Below are 20,777 nucleotides of genomic sequence, written 5' to 3'. Positions count from 1 at the left end.
ATAAGCTTTAAAAAATTGATAGTATTAAATAAGAGAATCAATAATATTAAAGACATTCTTAAATAATACTAATTTTTCAACTATAAGCGTTATAGTCTTAAAAATAATAGAGATAATGAAAATATTAATAATATTAAATTACACTGTGAGTAGAGATATTTTTCGGGCATTGTGATGAGCATTGAAAATAATGTCCTTAGTTACGTGAGACTTCATAAATATAAGACTTAAGCGATTAGATCGCTCTCAGCTCTCATGTTTCGTAATCTCTAATGGTGTACTTGTATCTGTGAGAGCGGGTAGTTTGTCCACACAGAGTGCCAAATCAAGTTCCATGCACTCTAAATATAAAAGTAAATTTTATTTCTACTAAGAAAAATTATTTCTATTTAACATTGGAATAGTACTTTCAAGAACAGTAGTAGTAGAAATATATTGCAATAATCAAAGAAAAAAAATTTAATGCTATGAAATTAACTTTATTTTAAATTAATCAATGCTAATTTAATAGTAAATTTCAACCTCCCTGTGGGCAAATGTTACATTACGCATGAAATTTACTCTTTATTAATAAGACTAATAAATTTAAATATTAATAAATAAAATTCTCCGTACCTGTGGGCTTAAGAGAAATTTTACTTTTAATCATAAATTTGTCTTCTTATTCTAATTAAGTCATAAAAATAAAAACCTCCCTATGAGAATAAGTAATTAAATTTATGAATTAATTACATAATCGACGTTGATTTTTCTTTATGAAGTTCATGTGTATAATCTTGATGCAATTATTATTCTAAAATTTCGATGTTGTGGCTCTTTCAAAATTATTATAATAATTACTATTTCATTAACATCTAATCACTTTATAAATGTCCAAAAAATGGCGCCAGAAATAAAACAAACCAATATGATAATATGGTAGACAGTATTCTCCAAGGTACAACCAGATGAGTTCCTAGAAAAATGAGGGGTGTGACAAAGACACTGTTAAATCTCAAAACTTTAATAGACAAACTTTTTTAGACATTATATTATTGGATAGTATTGTAAACATACATCAACATATACGGTATTGGTAATATTAATTATTATTATTATTATTATTTTGACATGTCCACACAAGATGGGGGTAGGGGAGATTCGAACTAGTGACCTCCGCTTCATAAGGTGTGGTTCTCAGCCGATTAATTATTCTTAGGTCTATGCATCAAGCAATTTATTTAACAAATTAAATATATTCCTAAGTTCATGTATAAAAGAAACAATAATATTAATGCAAAACAAGGTAAATAATAAGAGAAAAATCAGCACAATATCAGCTTAAGTCATATTTACAGATGTGCCATTAGGGCCATTTATGTAATTTCCAACACACCAGGGTATGGATCACGGATTCGGCTCCCCTAAATCTGAATTTCTCAGATTTTAAAAAATCGCGGCCGTTGATTACATCCAAAGGTTTAAAAAGCTCCGGTTGTCTTTTGTCTTATCGAGGAACATTTCATATTTTAATAGCTTTTTTCGAATTTTTGCTGGTTAACCTAAAAAATTAAAAAATTAAAGATAACAGCGTTTGAACTTTGAACTCTCCCAAATTTTCATTTTCCCCCACATTTCTCTCTCTCCAAAATTCTGTCCCTCCCTCCTCTCCCACCAAGCAGTGTCGTAGCCGCCGCCGCCGCCGCCACTGTCCAGTTCCTCCGCCCACCACCAAGCAGTGCCGCCGCCCACCATCCGGCCGATCTCTCTCAACCTCACGCGGTTTGGTCGCCTCCGCCCACCCACCACGACACCACCTGTCTGTTTTTGTTTTGATTCTTTGTTTTTTTTTGGTTCACTCATCTGGGTTTTGCTTGGGTTCACCCACCACAACACCACCGGCCGTTCTCCATCGACGTTCGCTCACAACCACCGCACGCTATCGAGTGGGATAGTTGCTGAGAAACAACAACGTCAACGGAAGAAAATACCCGGTCTCGTACCTCACCTTTTTTTTCACGGTATTAAGACTTCCGGTAAATGAGAGCTCTTTCCTTTTGATTTGTTTCTTTCTTTCTCCTTTTTTCCGTTTGATTTAATTCTGTACAATGATTGTTGGTTTGGATTTGTGGGTCTCTTTCTGGGAGATGTGTTCCACGTTGTGTAGCCAATATGTTTGATGATTTTCCGCTGCGATTTTTTGATTTAGGGCTGCTGGGTTTGGAATTGACTGGTGATGGCCAGGTTGTGTTTTTAGGAACCATGTGATTCAAATGACAAAATTGATGAATTTTGCGGTTTTCTTATCAGACATGAAAGTTTTTTTTTCAGGCACAAGGATTACAAAGAAAGCAAACGTAGAGTTCTCTAACATTAGTGAAGACATCTCTGTATGGACTTTGTGTATTGTGTTGTGTTTTTTGTTTTTGTTAGCTTTGTGCCCTTTGCTTTACCTTTTCTTTGTTATCGTGGCTTGCTTGAACCGTACCCATTTGTTGATATTCTTCTAATCATGGATTGGGTGTCAGAAACTAGCTGTAGGATGTGAAACATGCTAATTATTGAATTCGCATGAAAAGCTTCTAATAGGCGTTGCTACAAAAGGAGGCAATGCGTTTATGTTTGTTACTTGAGATTTATGTCACAAGGGCACTGGTTTTATCAGATTGTTTTGCCTACGTTACAGTAATGCTAAATTGCTAACTTAGTTCACATTTACCATGTGCATTGCTGGAGTTTCAGTGGTCAAGTTGTTCAATGCTGTAAGTTTTCCATGAAGATTTAACCATGTTCCATTGCGGTTTCAGATTTTTTTTTTCTTTTCTTTGTTTAAATTTGTTTTGTTAGATTGCTTCTATTTCGGTCACATTCAGACCTAAACGTCTGTGCTTGATATCTTGTGGAGGTCAACAAGGCACAAAATGCACACCTTCATAGAAAAATTCTGGAAATACTCTCATCGTCAGCGCAATTTATCAAGTATTACAGACCCATGTAGGCATGTCAAATTATACAAGCATGTACATGGGGTTCTTAGAAGTGCCACCCATGTGGTTTTTACACAAAAGCAGGAATGACATTGTTGTCATGTGGGTTCTCAAGTGAGTCAGCAATTCTATGCTTATTAAACTTGTTTCTTTTGCATAAAATTATCTCATTTACCAAAAACAGGAAAAAAGAAGGCCGTGGTTGTAGAGGTTCAAGTCTGGTCATTACACTTTTGGACTACAATTTGATCGTTATACTTTTATTTCCTATTTAATTTTGTTGGGTGAGACTGCTCACAATCAATGTTTTGTTGATGTTGATTGCCATATTTGACTTCAGACAATTAAGTATGAGCTTATTCTAAGTTGAAGGACTGGGATAAGGTGCGGGTAAGATTTTTTTTTTTTTTTTTCTATATCTTCTTAAATGTTTCTAATACATCAAGGTATGGATCACAGTCATTGCATCTCTCTGTTATTGTTACTACGTAGTTGCACGAATCCGGCCAGGCATGATGCGGCTTCTCTCTCTTCTGCCCAATCTTTGACCTCTTCATAATCCTCCCCTTGAACCTCAACTCCTTCCATTTCGGCGGCCTTATAATCTTCTTCCTGGTTTGGCTTGGCAACTTCAAGCTCCTCCTCTTCGCCTTTGATCAAGGCCCTTTAACACCACTCCCGCTGAAGCTCTTTCACTTCGTATCCATAGCTTCCCTTCCCATCAAGATCAATCAAAACCCATCTCCCCAAAATGCCACAAAAGTTTCCAAATCCATTTTCTTGGTTATAAAAGCCTTGCTTCTTGCTATGATAATCCGATCATATGAAAATAGACCAAATATGCACCCATAAGTTTGCTCTCTATTGTTTACATCTCTACCTTGGTGTGGAGATCGGCCTAGCCCTGTCTACTGCTCCGGCTCGAGCCTTTGGGTTTGAGCTCGAGCCACAGTACGAGCCCTATCTCGCTACCTCGCTACAAGACTTTTGGGGGTGGAGGTGGAACCTCATGATAACGAGTATTCTATGCCTGATCGTATACAAACCCGTACGCCGTATCTCTACGCACGTAATTGGGCCACGCTGGGCCCTACTGCCAGCGGTGATCGTGGCCTTCTTGGTCTCTGGTTTAATGCACGAAGTGATTTTTTATTACTTCACTTGTGCTCATCCCACGTGGGAGGTCACGTGGTTCTTTGTCCTACAAGGCGTGTGCGTGGCCATAGAGATTGTGGTGAAGAAGGCTGTGACTGATAGGTGGCAGTTGCACCGGGCCATTTCAAGGCCGTTGACGGTTGGGTTCGTGGTGGTGACCGGCGTTTGGCTGTTCTTCCCACAAATAATTAAGAATGGTGTGCATGAGAAGGCCATTCAGGAATACCCAATTATGGTTGATTTTGTCAAAGCTAACCTACTCTTTCATAAGTTGTAACTTGTTATTCTTTAAAGATTAATGATATAGTCATCATTTTTATCACATTTTTATTTTACTATGATAACGTGATAGAGTTTAGTTGTTATTAGATAAAAAGGGTATTTGTACCACGTATTACTATACTCTGTAATGGGATAAAAGTGAGATATTTATATGATATATGAATTTGGTTTAGGTGCTGTAAAAAAAAAAATTACAATATATGTGTTTTAGTTTTTTCAATAGTATAGATTAATATCAAGGTTTTAGAAAAAATAAAGAGAGTAAAATTAAATATGATCCGTTAAATAAACTATAACACGTTTTTTTTTTTTTTTGACATAAATCTATGGTATATAGCATTTTTCTTTGTTTGCACGTTATTTTGTATTTTATGATATGCAAATTTTTTATGCACTTTAGAAGGAAGTGGTCACAACTTGTTAGAAAAGAAAGTAGCAATCATTTTTGCTTCCCCAACCTTTACGTATAAACGATAGATTCTCTATTTTCTTTGAAGCATAAGTACTAATATATAAAACGAATTCTATAACTTTCGAATCAAGGAATGATATATATATATATATAGCTAACCCTTCCATTAAAAGGCAAAAGTCACAAATCACGAAATACATCAAATTCCTCCACATCCATTTTGTCTAATGAATCAATGATTGTTATTAATTTGCACCATTGATGAGGAACAACGAGGATGCTAGGGCTATTTTGGAATGTATGGTTGTGATGAAGTTTCCTTTTTCTTTTTTTCTTTTATTTTTTTGACATGTCCATATAAGAGGGGAATGAGGGATTTTAACTAGTAACCTCTGCTTTATGAGGTGTGGTTCCTAGTCGATTAAGCTACCATTTGAAGACAGTTGTGATGTTTTTGTAAGAGAAAAATGGAAGATGTAATGGACCTACTTTTATTTATTTTTTATTTGTTTTGTAATTTTTAAATGCATGTGCACAACATGGATTCTTATTTGCTTTTTTCTAAGTAACAAATTTGAAGATACAATGCATTTGATGACCTGAAGAGAAAATTATGATCCTTATAAGCAAGAATATGGCTTGCATTTTGTGTGCATAGGACGACGCAAATAAGAAGCGTGACATTAGTAATTGAGGATACATAATATTTACAGTTTGTGTCCTCTACACTTAAAGTTTACATATCGCTTCTTGGTTTTTATCTTTTGAGTTAAAGCTTCGCCGTTTGGGAACACCCATAAAATATAAATAAAAAAAGAAAAAAAGAAAAAAAAATGCCTTTTTGTTAGAATCAGCTATAGTTTATAAAAAAAAGGAAAGACCGTAGAGCAATAAAAATACCTTAAATCATGCAATGTCGATAAGTGATAAGAAAGTTAAGGCTTTGCCAGAATCGCCGCATGACACAAACCAAAGCCTAAAAGAATAATTTTGCTCTTGCTCCTAGTCATTATGAGACAGTTGAGACAAGAAGCACTCGTTTTCCAATTATTCCAACTGTATAGTTCTTCTAGATAATAAATAAGATGGATTCCTATTTATTTAGTTGTTTGCTCCAGATGGCCAATTGATTGGATATGAATAATACAAGATAGGAAAATATCACATCTGAAAAAGGTTATTATTATTTGTGTATATGGTTATTAACTGATAATAGGCACGTTTTATCTAAAGACAATCTCTTTTCTTTCCATCCAATGATCTATACAAAGATTGTCATATATTTTTATGTGGGCTTTATTGTAACAATGTTTAAAATATTGGCTCTAGCTATATCATTAAGTGTTATATAACAGGTGTTACTTTCTACTTTTATAGGGGAAGTCGTTGTATAGTGTGAAGGGTCGATCCTTTGCTTTTTGTTGATTATTTATTTATTTTTTCTAAGTCTTTGTCCAGCTTTTATGAGAGAAACCTTGACTCATACAGTGATTATGTCGACATTGTGAAAGTCTTCAACTTTACAATAGAAATATCATTAATTTGATAATAGGAGATTACTTAACTTTGTATACAAAATTGATCTTAGTTTGATATATATGGTAACTTAATTATGCGGTTTCTATGAAAACCAGCTATGCCTATATGAATAATTTAACTTGTTGAGATCTTGATAAGCAAAATATTATATCTTGCTCCCCGTTATATTTGCATGTGTTGGTACAGTTTTCGGTATGGTGTGAATCTGCACGTTCTCCTGGTGTTCTTCACGCTTCTCTGCAAAACAACAAAACTAAGAGACCCTTCTGGGAGTCCTCTCCGATGCCTAAATTAGCTTCTGTAAGAAAATAATGCTCTGTGCATAAAATTCTGAGACTTAGTTTATACCTAGGTATGTGCTTATTTATAGGCAAAGAGGTGGAGTCAAACCTGGATTAGGACTCCTACTCCTTGTTGATCTAGAGCTGCTGTCAGAGTTCTAATTTGACTTTTAATCCTTTATTAAACTTCTAATTTGATATATTCTTAGATTTCTGATCTGATATCTTCTTAGACTTCTGATATGATCATTATTCTTATCTGTTTGGAACTTATATGACTTTTGAATTCCCTCTTTGGATCGGGTTGAGTGGGATTTATCTCCAACAACATGTTTTAAAGTTTTTAATTTTTACTTTGGGTGTACAAACGGAGCGGTTATAACCGCTTTACAACTGCTAATCGTTTATAGCCGCTTTTGAAAGCAGTTATAAGATTTGCGGAAAGCAGTTAATGACTGCTAACCGCTTATATATATATATATATATATATATATATATATATATATATAAAATGGAGGATTCGATCTCACGTTTCATTTTGAATTTGTAATGATTTGGATATGTATTTAGATTTGTTAATTTTGTACCAAAATGCAAAGAGTCAAAAAATTATTAAATTCTTTTTTGAAAATATTTAAACCTGCACAAAAGTCAGCCCAAAACTCAAAATTGAAAAGCGGTTTTAAAATCGTCGGTTATAAGCACAATAATCGCTAACCAGTGATTATAAAAATAATTGCCTCCACCTAGGCGGTTAGTGGCTGCGGTTGGTAAAAATGTAATAACCGTATAAGCGGTTAACGATTAGTGATTTTAGCTAATAACCGTCGGTTATAACTACTTATACACCCCTAATTTTTACACTTCTCATTACATTTTTACTACTTTTCGATTAAGCCCTCACCCTTAGGGGGTTGGTCGGCAATCCAAAGGGACCACTCCCGAAGGCTCGAGAAGGTGGTGTAACTACTTTTCGATAGTTTATCACTTTTTTGTAGATGGTCAGCCTATCATAATCATACTCATAAGATGATTGTTCACCCACTCACCATTTGAGGAGGTGGTCAGATACTCACTTGAAGTGACTGACTACCCCCTCAAAGAGTAAAACGATGGTTGATCACTCCTAAAAAAATAGTCAATTAACTCAATGGGTGGTTCGGTAACTCCTTTACTTTTTATTTTTTTAAGTTTTGTTTTTGATTTTTTGAAGGCTTACCTGACTTAATTCAAGGAGTTCGTTATTGTAGGCTAGCTCAACAAAATATATATATAAGAAAAAAAAAAAAAAAAAAAAATTAAGAATGGAGTTTAAAAGCTTCAAAGATCACACCCTTTAACGCCAAAAAGAATCTTTGCCACAAAGAAAGGCTAGGGTTTGATACTTCGAGCACATCCACACCCCAATTTTCTTTAATTCATTAAAATACAAAAAGGTGCCACTCCTTCATGGCTTAGGAGTTAGGAGCCTCCCAATCCGACACAGACGCGGTAAACCGACATCGTTTCGCTACTGAAGTCTGAAAACATAGCTAGATCTTAGCCGAAAGGCCAACTGAGAACAAGGACACTGTTCGTTCGGTACCTGATGACGTGTCTTAAATATCGGCCGTTGCTTCGTTTATATATCCGAAAGAGATGACAATTTTTTCTAACTTCAGGGCCACTTTTTGAATTATCCACTTTTCTCTTATTACCAGAAAAGCCCATTTGAACCAGAAGCCAACAAGGGCAAGCAATTCTCACCTACATATCAGAAAAATAACAGAACAAAACCCTTCTCTCGAAGGCACACAAACTGTGAGACTCTTTGATTTTCCTCTTTCCCAATATTTGTTTCCAATCAGCTCCCGTAACTTTCAGATTTGCAAGGAAGGTTGATAATTTCAGATCAGAGAGCAATTTATTTATTTTGGTTCGCAACAAGTATGTGAAAATCTCTATGCTTTTTCTTCGGATTGATCATTATGCATGTTGTTATAGGTTCTTTGTTTTGTCTCTGATTGGTGTTTCTGTGTGTATTAATGAAAAGTTTGGATTAGGGTTTCTGTATCCACTTCTGGTGACTTAGATTTTCGCGCAAATTTTTTTTTATTTGGTTTTGTCGGTGTGTACGTTCTGTTTGGTAGCTGAGAAAGTGGGTGAACACAAAGATTTTCTAGTTTGGAATTTTGTTTTGGGGTTCACGTTAGGTATGCTAAGTTTGGATAGTTAGAGCATTGGTAATGAGCTCGTCAAAGTGAGGAATCGTCAAAATCAGCTGAGTTTCATCAAAATCGTGTTCTCCCGCGTTCTCCTAGCACAGCACTGCCTGTCAAGAACCGGAGCACAGCACAGCACTGCCGCACAGCCTCCTGCGTTCTCCTTCTCCAGCACTGCCTCGTCCGCGCAGCGCAGCACCGCCCAAATCCCAGGATTGATTTGGTTTTTGGGTTTGCACATGATTTGGTTTGTGGGTTTGATTTGATTTGGTTTGGATTTGGTTTGTGGGTTTGATTTGGGTTGCTCTCTGTAGATTTAGTTTGTGAGTTTCTCTTTTCTCGTGTCTCTGCTTTGTGTTGGATTTAGTTTGTGGGTTCCTCAAAGCCAGCGCTCATCAGGAGGAGGAAGATTGAGGTAATTCTCCTCTCCCTCTCTCGTCAATCTCTCATGTTATTTTCAATTTCTTCCTCTCGTCTTGCTTCAAGAATTGACTAGTGATGCTGTGGGGTTCCTTAGTTTCGAATTTTTGGATGATAATCATGAAGTTTGTAGCTTATTTGATGCACCCATAGGACCATTCTATATATTTTCTGCTGATGTTGGAAACTTGGAGTGAAAACCGAAAACCCCTTGAATCTTCACGAAATTGGTTGGCTTTTGATACTGGTTTTGGATTAATCTGTGATTGGTTGATAATATAGTTGATGATTTTCGATTTGTAGTAATACCCATGGAATTTGTGGTTCAATCGATAGACCCATGGAATGATTTGTCAATTTTCTGTCTATTTGGGAATTTTGGGTAAAAACCGAACTATATTCTAAAGAGGATATAACGTTCTGGTAGAAGCAGAAAGCCAACCAATTTTGTGGCTACATCTTGTATCTTGTTCAACTAATTGAAAGTTGAATCAATTAGAGCAGCAATTGCCTTAGAGTTCAACATTGTGGTTTTGCAGCAATTGTTGCAATGGTATTAAAAAGGAGAAAGAGGAAAGCAACCTCACCCTCTAACCCATGCTGTCAAAAACCTCAAAACCCCAAGCACCTTCTTCATCATTTCCCACGACCCAATGCCCCCACACTCCATCATTTCCCACGACCCATTGTATATCTCTAACCCATGCTTTTAAAAAGGAGACATAGGTTATGTTTCTACTGTTTTAACACATCTTAGAACCCTTTTGTAATGAATATTATAAGAACAATTTACTATGGAAAAAAATGTTCTTTTCACCACAAAGAAGGCGGCAATGTGGCTCTATCCAAAGGTTTTGGGATCCCATCCTTCTGAGAGATGGGGGCACTCAGCTTGCTGTTCTCATGGAGTTGTTTATGTCTTTGGGGTATGTTTAATTTCTCCAAGGAGTAAATAATCTTTTTGGCCTATTTTTCATAGTAAAATCTAGATATTTCACTGAATAGTTTGTAACTATGCCTTCTTCAGTTATGGTTTTCGGGTTGCCTCTTATAGTTTTACTTCTTTGAAATCCTGACTTAAAAGGCAGAAATAAGTTCGTTTGAAATAGTTGTTCTGTTATAACCAGTCATGTTCAGACTTCAATTGATAGCTTTCATTAAATGCTTTAGCTTTCATTAAAATAGTGAAAGTGGTTGCTGATAGTGTTGATAGATTCAATTGATAGCTTTCATTTTTCGATTCAGACTTCAAGTATTCAATTGATAGCTTCCATTTATTGTAAGTTGAAGTAAATAGGCGACTTGTATTCAATTTAATGGGTGACTTGCTACTTATCAAAAAAAAAAAGGGTGACTTGTACTCAGTTGAAGTCGATTTAATGGGCGACTTGTATTCAATTTTTTGAGATGTTGAAGTGGTTGATGTTGATATTTAATTTTGGTTTCATTATAGTTGAAAGTGGTTGGAAGTGATTACTTTAAAACCAATAAAAAATAGTATTTATTTAAAGTAGAGAATATTTAGAGAGTTTGGTATTTAGAGCTTTTGAAAAGTAGCCAGCTAAAAGAACAAAAGTGAATTTTCTAGCTAAAATTTGCTTGAACTTTGACTAGTTCACTAGGAATGCTCTTAATTAACCGAATTCGATTGGTTATTTTTGGGTTTGAGGAAATGGGACTTGGAAGATGTAAGACTTTATAATTTGTATTCCTTTTATGGTAATTAAAGGGTCGAAGAAGTTTTACTCTTTGGTGAAAGCTAGAGGGAGCTCAGCCAAGTTGAGCAATCAACGAGCCAAGCTTAAAGTTTCAATTCCAGTTAGGTTTTGTATTGGGTTGCTTGATCAATGCTGGGCTTGACTTGATCAGGTCTATGAATGGTTAAGACATGCTTTTGTGCACAATATAATAAGAAGTTTCAGGGAAAATTGGCTACTGGATTGTAAGGAATTCAGTTGGCTATGGGATTTGTGGTAGATGTAAATCTTTGTGCGTAACAGAGAAGTAAACTTTGGATTATTAGGTCAATGATGAAGCTAGGTTGAGGTTATGAAAGAGTTTAGATTGCGTAATTGTATTTGAATTGAGCATGGATAGGACTATGAGTTCAAAGAAACAGTTCTGAAAGGATAGTACTGCTACATAATAAATTTGGATGAATTAGAAGCCTATGCATGTCCTTTGGTAGGAATAGCAACTAGCTACTTGCTAGGTTAAGGGTGCATGATCAAAATTCAAATTTAGCATAAATGGGTTGAGAAAGCTAAATCTAATTGTAAGAACTTAGTATGGAATGAACAGAACCATGCATTAATCCTGTTTTAGTAGAAGAATGATTTGGCCGTTGTGTGTCTTTATGTCTGTGTATTGACGTTAGCTTTAGTTTCTATTTGGTTGAATTTATGTTAGGTTTTTGCCACCTCTGACTGGAGGTTCCAAGAGTGCTTTCCCTTTTCTCATCTTTCTATGGTGTATTGAATATCCTAGTTGAGAAAAGTATCATTTCAGATTTGGATTCCATGGGAAAATGTGTTCTACTGTTTGGTTTCTTGTTTTGTATATGCTTCCACCAGTGGTATTGCTATCTAATAGAATCTGACTTCATCGTAATCCCTGCCTTCGAACTGATTCTTGCTGACCATCTATTTTAATCATAACTTTATTCTAAAAATATTATTTTTCTACATCTTTATTGATAGTTAATATGTAAGGCTCAAAGCTTTGGATTTTAACTGTTGTTTGAGGCCCCATTCCTTCGTTTCTGAAGAATTTCTTTTTCTTTTTGCCAGAAACTGATGTTACAGTACATAGTTGAATAATGGCTGTTCAGACTTCTAGTAAATCTGTATATGATGATGATTTTGAGGATGAAGATGGGCCTACAATTTTCAAAAGGAGTAAACCAATGGCTAGGCAGAATCAATTAAACTCGGAAGTAAAGAAGTCATTATCCGAAAGGCACGATGGACAATCCAATGGTCAAAACTCCAGTTCGCAGAAGGGTAAGATGGTTACATCTAACAAGGCATCATCAGTTAAATCTGTTGCACCCAGCCCAAAAGCGTCGACATCATCCATCAAGGCATCAACTGCGAAGTCACCAGTAGCAAATTCAAAAGCATTGACCGCGTTCGATGGTCATGCAAAACATTCATCTGAACAGAACATGCCAACTTCTGTTAAAGTGGAAAAGAATTCTGTCAAATATTCTTCTGTAGAAAATAGTGATTCTGAAGATGATAAACCATTAAGTGCTAGACTCAAGGGGAACTCCAATCATGCCCACAAGGGGTTCAGCAAACCTGTTCCCAATACATCACCACCACCAATGTCAAAAATCACTATAAAAAAATCTCCTGAAGATTCAGATGATGAAGTTCCTTTGTCTTCAAGATTCCCATTGAAATCCAATGTGGGTACGTCCGGTAGCAAGGCTTATGGTTCTGATGAAAAGAAACCCTTGGCTTCAAAAATTCAGCAAAATGGTTCCACCTCGAGGGATAAACAGCAGAAATCTTCCATGGTAACGAGTAAGAGACCCTTAGATAAGGCCAATTCCTCCGAACAGTCTTTAGTTAAAAAGATGAAGCTCTCAGAAGCATCTGCAGCAATGAAGATTAAGCAAGTATCAGTCAAAGCAGATCCAAAGGCAGATGATGATGACCATATTCCAATTTCCCAGAGAATGAAGAAGTCATTCGCCTCAGATAATAAATCTTCTGCCACAAAACAAAAACCAGTAAAAATTGTTTCTTCTGCTTTCAAGAAAAAAGCTATCATGTCCAAGAAAGCAGCAAAAAATTCAAAATATATAAAGTCGACAAAAATGACACCTAGCTCTGGTGATGGACAGAAGAAATGGACTACCCTGGTTCACAGTGGTGTCATTTTTCCACCTTCATATACGCCTCACGGTGTGAAGATTCTTTATAATGGGAAGCCAGTTGGTTTGACTCCTGAACAAGAGGAGGTGGGTCTCTCTCTCTCTCTCTCTCTCTCTCTCTCTCTCTCTCGTAGATCTACTTTGTTTCTTCTCTATTCCGATCATCTTTTGAATATATATATATATATATATATATATATATATATATATATATATATATATATATATATATATATTTTTTTTTTCTGTATTAGGTTTTATTGAGAAACATTTTCCACGTATTATTTCCTATGAGTTTCAAATTCTTTTTGCAGGTTGCCACAATGTTTGCAGTGATGAAAGATACAGATTACATGCAAAAGGATAAGTTCAAAGACAATTTCTGGAATGATTGGCGAAAGTTACTCGGGAGAAACCATGTGATTCAGAGCTTGGAGAAATGTGATTTCACCCCAATATATGACTGGTACCAACAGGAAAAGGAGAAGAAGAAGCAATTGAGTGCACAAGTAAGTTGGTAGCTCTGGGTTTGATAAACAATGAAGTTTACTTGATGAGCTTGATTAGAATTCAAATCATCCTTTCCATCTTTTTGTTGATTTCGCTTCCAAATTTGTTCTGCATTTTATTGACTAGTTTTTATCATAAGCAATGCCAGTAACGAGAGACTATGGTTTCTTTGCCTACTTGACATTTTTTCAACATAATATACTTTGGTGTGTGATTCCTGTAGTGTCCAATAATAGTATTTTTTTTGTTATGCTTATGACATTTTTCTGACTTGCCCATTAATTGAGGGCCTTTTGTGGATGATTAGAAACAACTTCTATGGAGTTCATTAAGGCTTCCAACTGGTTCACGTGAAAACTTCTCACTAAAGACACTTGATGTACCTAAAAGGCATTTGAGCGTATGTTTGATCCATTAACTTTTGACCCACATTTGTGCTAAGAAATTATTTTACATGATTTAAAAGACATTTTTCAATAACTTCTATTGCACAATGGTTGTCTTTGTCCTTTATCCACATCACTCCCTCAGCACATGTGTCTGTCTAAGCGCAGTTTAGATTAGAACTTCAATTCCCAATTGTTAGTAAGAGCCAAGTGATCTTATAAATGGCACTGAAATTAATAGGCATTCCATTTTTAATCATGGTGTTTATCTCGAACTATATTCCCTTCCTGGTATGGAAGACAAGTTCTCGCGAAGCATTATGTGAATGTGATCAATTGCTTCTCACATAACTGTTTTTGTCTGTGCTTTTACAGTGAAGACAATATGTCAATTTGCGTTACATGCTCCAGTTTGAATGCTAGTTGATATCTTTCTGCATAAAAAATGTTGACTTAGGATTTTCTATTCATGCAGGAGAAGAAGGCCTTGAAGGAAGAGAAATTGAAACAGGAGGAGAAGTATATGTGGGCCATTGTGGATGGAGTTAAAGAAAAGGTTACTTCTAGTAATATTATTATTTTTTTCTTTGGGGGGTGCGGGGGGAGGGTGTGGTTTGGTAATGTTTTTGAGGATTGTGGATGCTATCCCTTCTTTCCAATTTCCTAACTTATCTTATAAAATAGATTGCATTAGACCGTTATAGTAACAAGCTTTAGGGATCTGAATATGATTCTGTTACCCATGGTGTCTACTTTATAGAAGATATTTTCTGTGATGAGTCATGTAACTAGTGAAACTTTCCATATATTGAAATTGGATCAGAAATTTCAGTCTTTTAACCGTACCATATAGTAAAGGCCTTTTACCTTAAAATGACTATGCAGAGCAATTGTGTTACATTTATTTGCGATCACCCTTTCTTGATCACTTCAAAATTACCGTGAATTTTTTCTTCTTCAATCTTTGAAAGGGATTTTTTGGTTGTTCACTTTCAGAATAGATAATTCTTTCATTCTTCATACAATCACCCCCTATTGTTTCATATTGCTTTAACTTGTAAATAGAAAATAAACAAACCATTTCAAGCTTTGAACTTGTTGGATTTTCTGATAGTATCACGTTCACCTTTTGATTTACTGCTTACCTAGGTGCATTGAATACTGTATGGCGGTTTAGAAAGATGTTAGAACTTGTATTGGCAATGCGTGTGGTTATATTGCCGGATTCTGTTCCTTTGTGAAAAGTTGTGTATGGTTGTCTCCCTACCATTCATAACCCCCAATGGTATTCCGCAAAGGTGATATCACTAAGTATCTCTTGTTTAGTGGATATGAAGGATGAAAGCTCCTTCAACTGTGCTTGGATTTAAAGCTCCCTCAACTCCACTTGGAGTTTGCTGTTCGCAATTTCAAGCTCATTCTCTGTACACCATTATAGTGCCTCGTAATTGGTTTATCAACTTGATGATGCCTAAGAGTAATGGATGAGTTTTCAATTTGTTAGTTTTGGCCTTTATTTCTTCTCTTATTTTGCAATGTTTAGATATCGGTGTCTGTTTTCCTATACTGCTATTTATGTTGTTGTTTATTTTCATTATATGGATCTCTGTCATTGATTACAAATAAGTTCTAGATGATAAATACCATCTCATTTTCTTTTCTCGGGCCTCAATGTATCTTGTTGGTATCCTTAAAGTGTGCATTTAATTTCTTATTACAATCTCAATCTCAGGTTGGAAACTTCAGAGTCGAACCACCTGGATTATTCCGAGGCCGTGGAGAGCATCCAAAGGTTCTGTTGACATTTTTGTACTTACGATCATTTAGATTTGTATGCAATTGTATATTAGGATTTGCTGTGGCTATTTGTGGGAGTGTTTTCTTTAATTCTAGAGCTTATTATTTGATTTTTCCATTGATTATTTGTTCATATGGTGTCAGATGGGAAAGCTGAAAAAGCGCATTCGTCCTCGCGACATTACAATTAATATTGCAAAGGATGCTCCAGTTCCAGAATGCCCTATCCCTGGTGAAAGGTTTTGTTCTTCACAATCTCCTTGGGAAGAAAAAAAGTCATTAGGAATTTTTTAAGGGCAAGATATAGAAGTACTATTTTGTCTTTGGTTATTGTAATGTATATGATTATATGTCTATGTTTGTGATGTCAAATATATTGTATTATATTTAGGCCAAAAAGGAAAAGTATATTTTATTCATTTTTTCGTCTATTTTAAATTTTGAAATTTGTGATATTTGGCAGCTGGAAGGAAGTAAGACACGATAATACTGTTACATGGTTAGCTTTCTGGAATGATCCAATCAATCCAAAGGAATTCAAGTATGTGTTCCTAGCAGCTAGTAGTACCTTGAAGGGGCAAAGTGACAAGGAAAAATATGAGAAAGCAAGGATGCTAAAGGTTCTTTACATGAAATAAATTACTGATCATGATGCTTAAGGCTCTTTTCATCCATTTTTGCCAATAAGCTTTCAGTAATTGTCATTTTGGTAGATTCCGATGATATTAAGGATCTTGTCATTTTTTACTAAAGCTCTGCTATTTTGAGCGCAGGACTACATAGAAAACATCAGGGCTGCATACACAAAGAATTTTACAAGTAAAGATGTAACGAAGCGGCAAATTGCAGTTGCTACCTATCTTATTGATAAGCTAGCTCTGAGGGCTGGCAATGAGAAGGTATATTTTGTATAGATGTACTTCAGCTGTGCCTATTTAATATTCTGTAAACATCCAGCCTTCCTCATGTGCACGCACACAGATATGGGTATAGGTATTTGTCTGTTTGTCAATAAGCACTGTGTAGAGCAGAGTTACCAAAACAGAAGAAACTGTGTAGCTGCCATAAGTTTATGGATAAGGCTTTTAAGCTCAGTTGAGTTCTTTTATCCCATGCTAGGCCGTATATTTGGCACTGCAAAAAGCAATGAAAGATCTTTAGCTTAGAAGATGACTGGCATTTTGATGACTTAATTGGGTTTCTCTTTGGATTGGAAGCATTGGCAGGACCATCTTTTAGTTTCCCTTTACGCTAGTAATTGCCTTTTTATTTTTGTTTCTAAACAGGCTTGCAAAGGTGACTGTCTTGCATGCATTTTACTTTTTTATTTGCTTTATGCAGCTTAAAATTCCGAGTAGCAATCAGCTGTTCAATTGCTTGTTTGCATTTGTTATCGAGCAAAAAATCATTGTTTTCTTCATAATCATATTATTGGTTGCTTTCCTGCAGGATGATGATGAGGCTGATACTGTTGGTTGCTGCACGTTGAAAGTAGAGAATGTAAAACCAGTAACCCCAAACATGTTGGAGGTATCGTGGAACTAGTTTTATAACTTTTTAAACTATCACACATTGTTCCTAACTTAAGATTTATTACCAATGATAACCAGTGAACTTTGTTTTTGATAAATTCAGTTTAACTTCCTTGGTAAAGATTCAATTAGATATGAAAATACAGTTGAAGTTGAGCTTCCTGTTTACAAGGCAATTATGCAGTTCCAAAATGGTGAGTAATTCGGCCCATCATTTTAGGTTTTTGGTTTTCTACACATATATGTAGTTTGTGAGTGGAGCCAATGAGTATGTATTCTCTGTTTGCTCCAGGAAAATCTGGCTCTGATGATCTTTTTGATCAGCTGGACACCAGTAAATTGAATGCTCATCTGAAGGAACTCATGCCTGGCCTTACTGCGAAAGTTTTCCGAACGTATAATGCGTCCATCACGTTGGATGAGATGGTAAGATACCATATGGACCTCAGTGTCTTTGTATTTTTGCCATTGATATGAAGGCAAGCAGGGTGCTTGCCAAGGCACTGATGCAAGGCACGAGGACCCTCAACTTTATTGTTTAGCATTAACAGCATTAAATGAGATGATTCCTTTGCTTGTATGAACGTTTAATTAACTGGTCCTTTGTTTGATTTTCTTATAATGTTTTATTTTTGGTTCAAGGGGATTTTTTTGTCTTAACTTCCTGTTAAGACCAACCCCCCCTCTCTCTAAATTGGTTCATTTTGTTATGACAGTTGAATAGGGGAACCAAAGATGGAGATATTGCAGAGAAAATTGTAGTTTATCAGCACGCAAACAAGGAGGTAAAGACTGTTCCTCGTGAAATGTTTTGCCTTATTTAATGTTTTGTTTCTTTTGAGTTACTTGTGGCATCTACAATCTGGCTTTTCTGGTTGCAGGTCGCGATCATTTGTAATCATCAACGCACTGTTTCAAAATCTCACAGTCAACAAATGTCAAGGTTAACTGAGAAGATTAGTGAGCTTCAGGTAATGACCTTTATGTTATTGAAAGGCATAGGTGGTCATAGATGAAGTATAGAGTGATGGTCTACTTTGGGCTTTGGGAGTGACGTTCTTGCTTGATGGACTTATCAGTGATGCTGTTTGTATGTGTTTAAAGGAATAAAATATGAATATTGGCCATCATATCGAAGGTCCAATGAACAAAGTTATCAATAGATTAATCAATGTTGGTGTGTCAGAGGGCTTCACTACTTAATTTTATCCGATTGAACAGTTTTGGAAGATGAATTTTGCTAGATAAGGCAGTATAAAATACTCCTTATTGTTTCGATCTCTATCAGGGATGCAAAATATGTACGTGTGTGCATGCATTTGCATGGGCCTTGTGGTGTTTGTTAAGTCGTGTAGCTGATCTTTTCTTTTTCTTTTTTTGGTAGGGCTTGCTGAAAGAGTTGAAGACAGATTTGGACAGAGCAAAGAAAGGGAAGCCCCCATTAAAGAGTGCTGATGGAAAACGAAGAAACTTGGCTCCGGAAGCGTAATATCACCTGTTTGCTTTTTTTTAAGCCAATTATTTGTCCTGTTTGAATATGCTGTTTCACTTGATCCGTTTTTGGAACTATGTTGCACAGTATAGAGAAAAAGATCGCTCAAACCAATGTAAAGATCGAGAAGATGGAACGGGATATGCAGACCAAAGAAGATCTGAAAACTGTGGCATTAGGCACGTCCAAGATCAACTACCTTGATCCTCGGATCACAGTTGCATGGTGCAAACGGCATGAAGTTCCCATTGAGAAGGTGAACATAACTTCTTCCATTTTAGATGAAATATCTTACTGACAAGCATGCATGCATGCTTCAGTTTCACTGGAAGCAATACTTAAAAAACTGAAAGTTACGTTCTCCAGCCAGGGCTACAAAGGTAGAACAGGTGTCGTAGGCTTGGTGTTAATGTGTACTAACACACACCACAGCCGAAGCAATACTTAAAAAAAAAAAAAAAAAAAGAGAGTATGATTTTGAAGCAATTGCATTCATTTTGTTACACCTACAGGTGTAATTGTTTCTTATGACTTAATTGCTTTTTCTTCTTTTTTTTTTTTTCCTGAACTTCAACAGATATTCAACAAGTCTCTTCTGGCGAAGTTCTGTTGGGCAATGGATGTGGATCCTGATTTCAGATTCTGATGCTAGCTTGGCCTAACAAAAAAAAAAAAAAAAAAAGAAAGAAAGAAAGAAAAAGAAATTCCTCTTTGTTTTATCTTTCTACATTAAAGATATTCACAATTTCTTTTAATCTCCGGCGGAAAAATTGGTGTAGGATGTTCATCTAATCTAATTATGGGATGAGTTACCCCTTTCCTCACTGTTTTTTTTTTTTTTTTTTTTAACCTTTTGGTTAAAAAGCCTCAGCAACAATTGTTTGATTGAAACTTTCAAACATCTTATTTCAATATAGTTTAAATGTTCACAGTACATGAAAATTTTAGAAAATAAGTTAATTTCATCGTTTATAAATTATAACACTTCACACTTCATTTTTTCCACGGTCCGTCTTGTGAATTTTGCTCTTTGGCTTGTAATGCCTAGTTTTTCAAGCCTTACGAAATTTGGGCTTCGAGAATCGAGGTGGAAGTTTTTTTTTTTTTTTTTTTTTTTTTTTTGGGTTGGTAGATACATGAAAATAAAAGAGCACAAAAAGAAGAAGCTAAAGCTAAAACTACAGGCCCTTAGCGCTTTTTGGACAGCCAATCTGAAGAATTTGCTCAGAATTTGTTCAAGTCTTGCTCTAGTGGTGTGTGCCGCCTAAAAATGCTCGAGGTCTTTACTACGATCTCTTTGTAAATTCCCGTGACAGTCTAATTTTGTAGTAAAAGTTGTAGCATCAATAGTACCATACAAATTCAATTGTTTAGCTATTGATGTGGCCTATTGAGAAAGAATGTAACTCACCAAACAAAAATTATATATGAAGTAGGAGATCTAGAAGAGAAGAAACTCACCAGACACTTCAGGCCTCTAGTTTTTGGGTTCTATTTTTTAGTTAGTACAATTATATCTTTTCTTTCATTGGTACATATGAGACGGAGACGGAGACGGATCGAATAAAAAACCTCATTGTTTTGGTTTTCAATCTAGCCGTTTCATAAAATCTTGTGGGTATTCCTTATAATAAGACAAGTGAGAAATGTTATACACACTTTCGCTTTCACACTCTCAAGTGTATACTTTTTGACGTGACACTAAAAATCACGTATTAACATAATGTCAACTTAATACGTGACTTTTAAGCAATGCAACATGTTGGTTCGCTCTGATCCATCAAGCAAAAGAGGTGGTCATTAAAAAAGTGATGCTATGTTATAGCTAGAGTATAGGATATGTCAACTGTTAAAGTATTGATTAAATTATTAAATTAATCTCTTTCTATCAGCTTAAACTTTTGAGATAAATGATTATTTA

General features: G+C 35.6%; 1 protein-coding gene, 1 long non-coding RNA gene and 1 pseudogene across 3 annotated transcripts; all 3 read left to right on the top strand.

Moving 5' to 3' along the window:
• The first annotated feature begins 1,562 nt into the window (after nucleotides 1–1,562).
• Nucleotides 1,563–2,431, top strand: LOC133881399 (uncharacterized). The gene is made up of 2 exons (XR_009902504.1): nucleotides 1,563–2,015; nucleotides 2,189–2,431. It is a non-coding gene; the product is annotated as an uncharacterized LOC133881399 (long non-coding RNA).
• A 975-nt stretch (nucleotides 2,432–3,406) lies between these two features.
• LOC133881975 (long-chain-alcohol O-fatty-acyltransferase-like) lies at nucleotides 3,407–4,443 on the top strand (annotated as a pseudogene).
• A 3,844-nt stretch (nucleotides 4,444–8,287) lies between these two features.
• Nucleotides 8,288–19,560, top strand: LOC133881569 (DNA topoisomerase 1 alpha-like). 2 transcript variants are annotated; one of them, XM_062320520.1, is made up of 16 exons: nucleotides 8,288–8,561; nucleotides 12,046–13,226; nucleotides 13,454–13,648; nucleotides 14,511–14,591; nucleotides 15,768–15,827; nucleotides 15,977–16,071; nucleotides 16,296–16,452; nucleotides 16,606–16,731; nucleotides 17,282–17,362; nucleotides 17,468–17,558; nucleotides 17,657–17,790; nucleotides 18,081–18,149; nucleotides 18,246–18,335; nucleotides 18,749–18,849; nucleotides 18,944–19,112; nucleotides 19,434–19,560. In XM_062320520.1, exons 2-16 carry the CDS (start codon nucleotides 12,075–12,077, stop codon nucleotides 19,500–19,502), a joined length of 2,670 nt encoding a protein of 889 aa, XP_062176504.1. In that variant the 5' UTR covers nucleotides 8,288–8,561; nucleotides 12,046–12,074; the 3' UTR covers nucleotides 19,503–19,560. The 2 variants fall into 2 exon arrangements, with proteins under 2 accessions (XP_062176504.1, XP_062176505.1); XM_062320521.1 differs by lacking the exon at nucleotides 8,288–8,561 and adding an exon at nucleotides 8,647–9,251.
• The last annotated feature ends 1,217 nt before the right edge of the window (nucleotides 19,561–20,777 follow it).

This window comes from Alnus glutinosa, chromosome 11 (genome assembly GCF_958979055.1).
Source record: "Alnus glutinosa chromosome 11, dhAlnGlut1.1, whole genome shotgun sequence".
Lineage (NCBI taxonomy): Eukaryota > Viridiplantae > Streptophyta > Magnoliopsida > Fagales > Betulaceae > Alnus > Alnus glutinosa.
The sequence above is the reverse complement of the archived record's forward strand: the minus strand, read 5'-3'. Positions and strand labels throughout refer to the sequence as shown.

Coding starts and splice junctions, on each gene's coding strand:
- LOC133881569 (XM_062320520.1), top strand. CDS start 12,075: ATGGCTGTTCAGACTTCTAGTAAATCTGTATATGATGATGATTTTGAG. Junction 16,732..17,281: donor TGAGGGCTGGCAATGAGAAG/GTATATTTTGTA, acceptor GCTTTCCTGCAG/GATGATGATGAGGCTGATAC. Junction 19,113..19,433: donor ATGAAGTTCCCATTGAGAAG/GTGAACATAACT, acceptor GAACTTCAACAG/ATATTCAACAAGTCTCTTCT.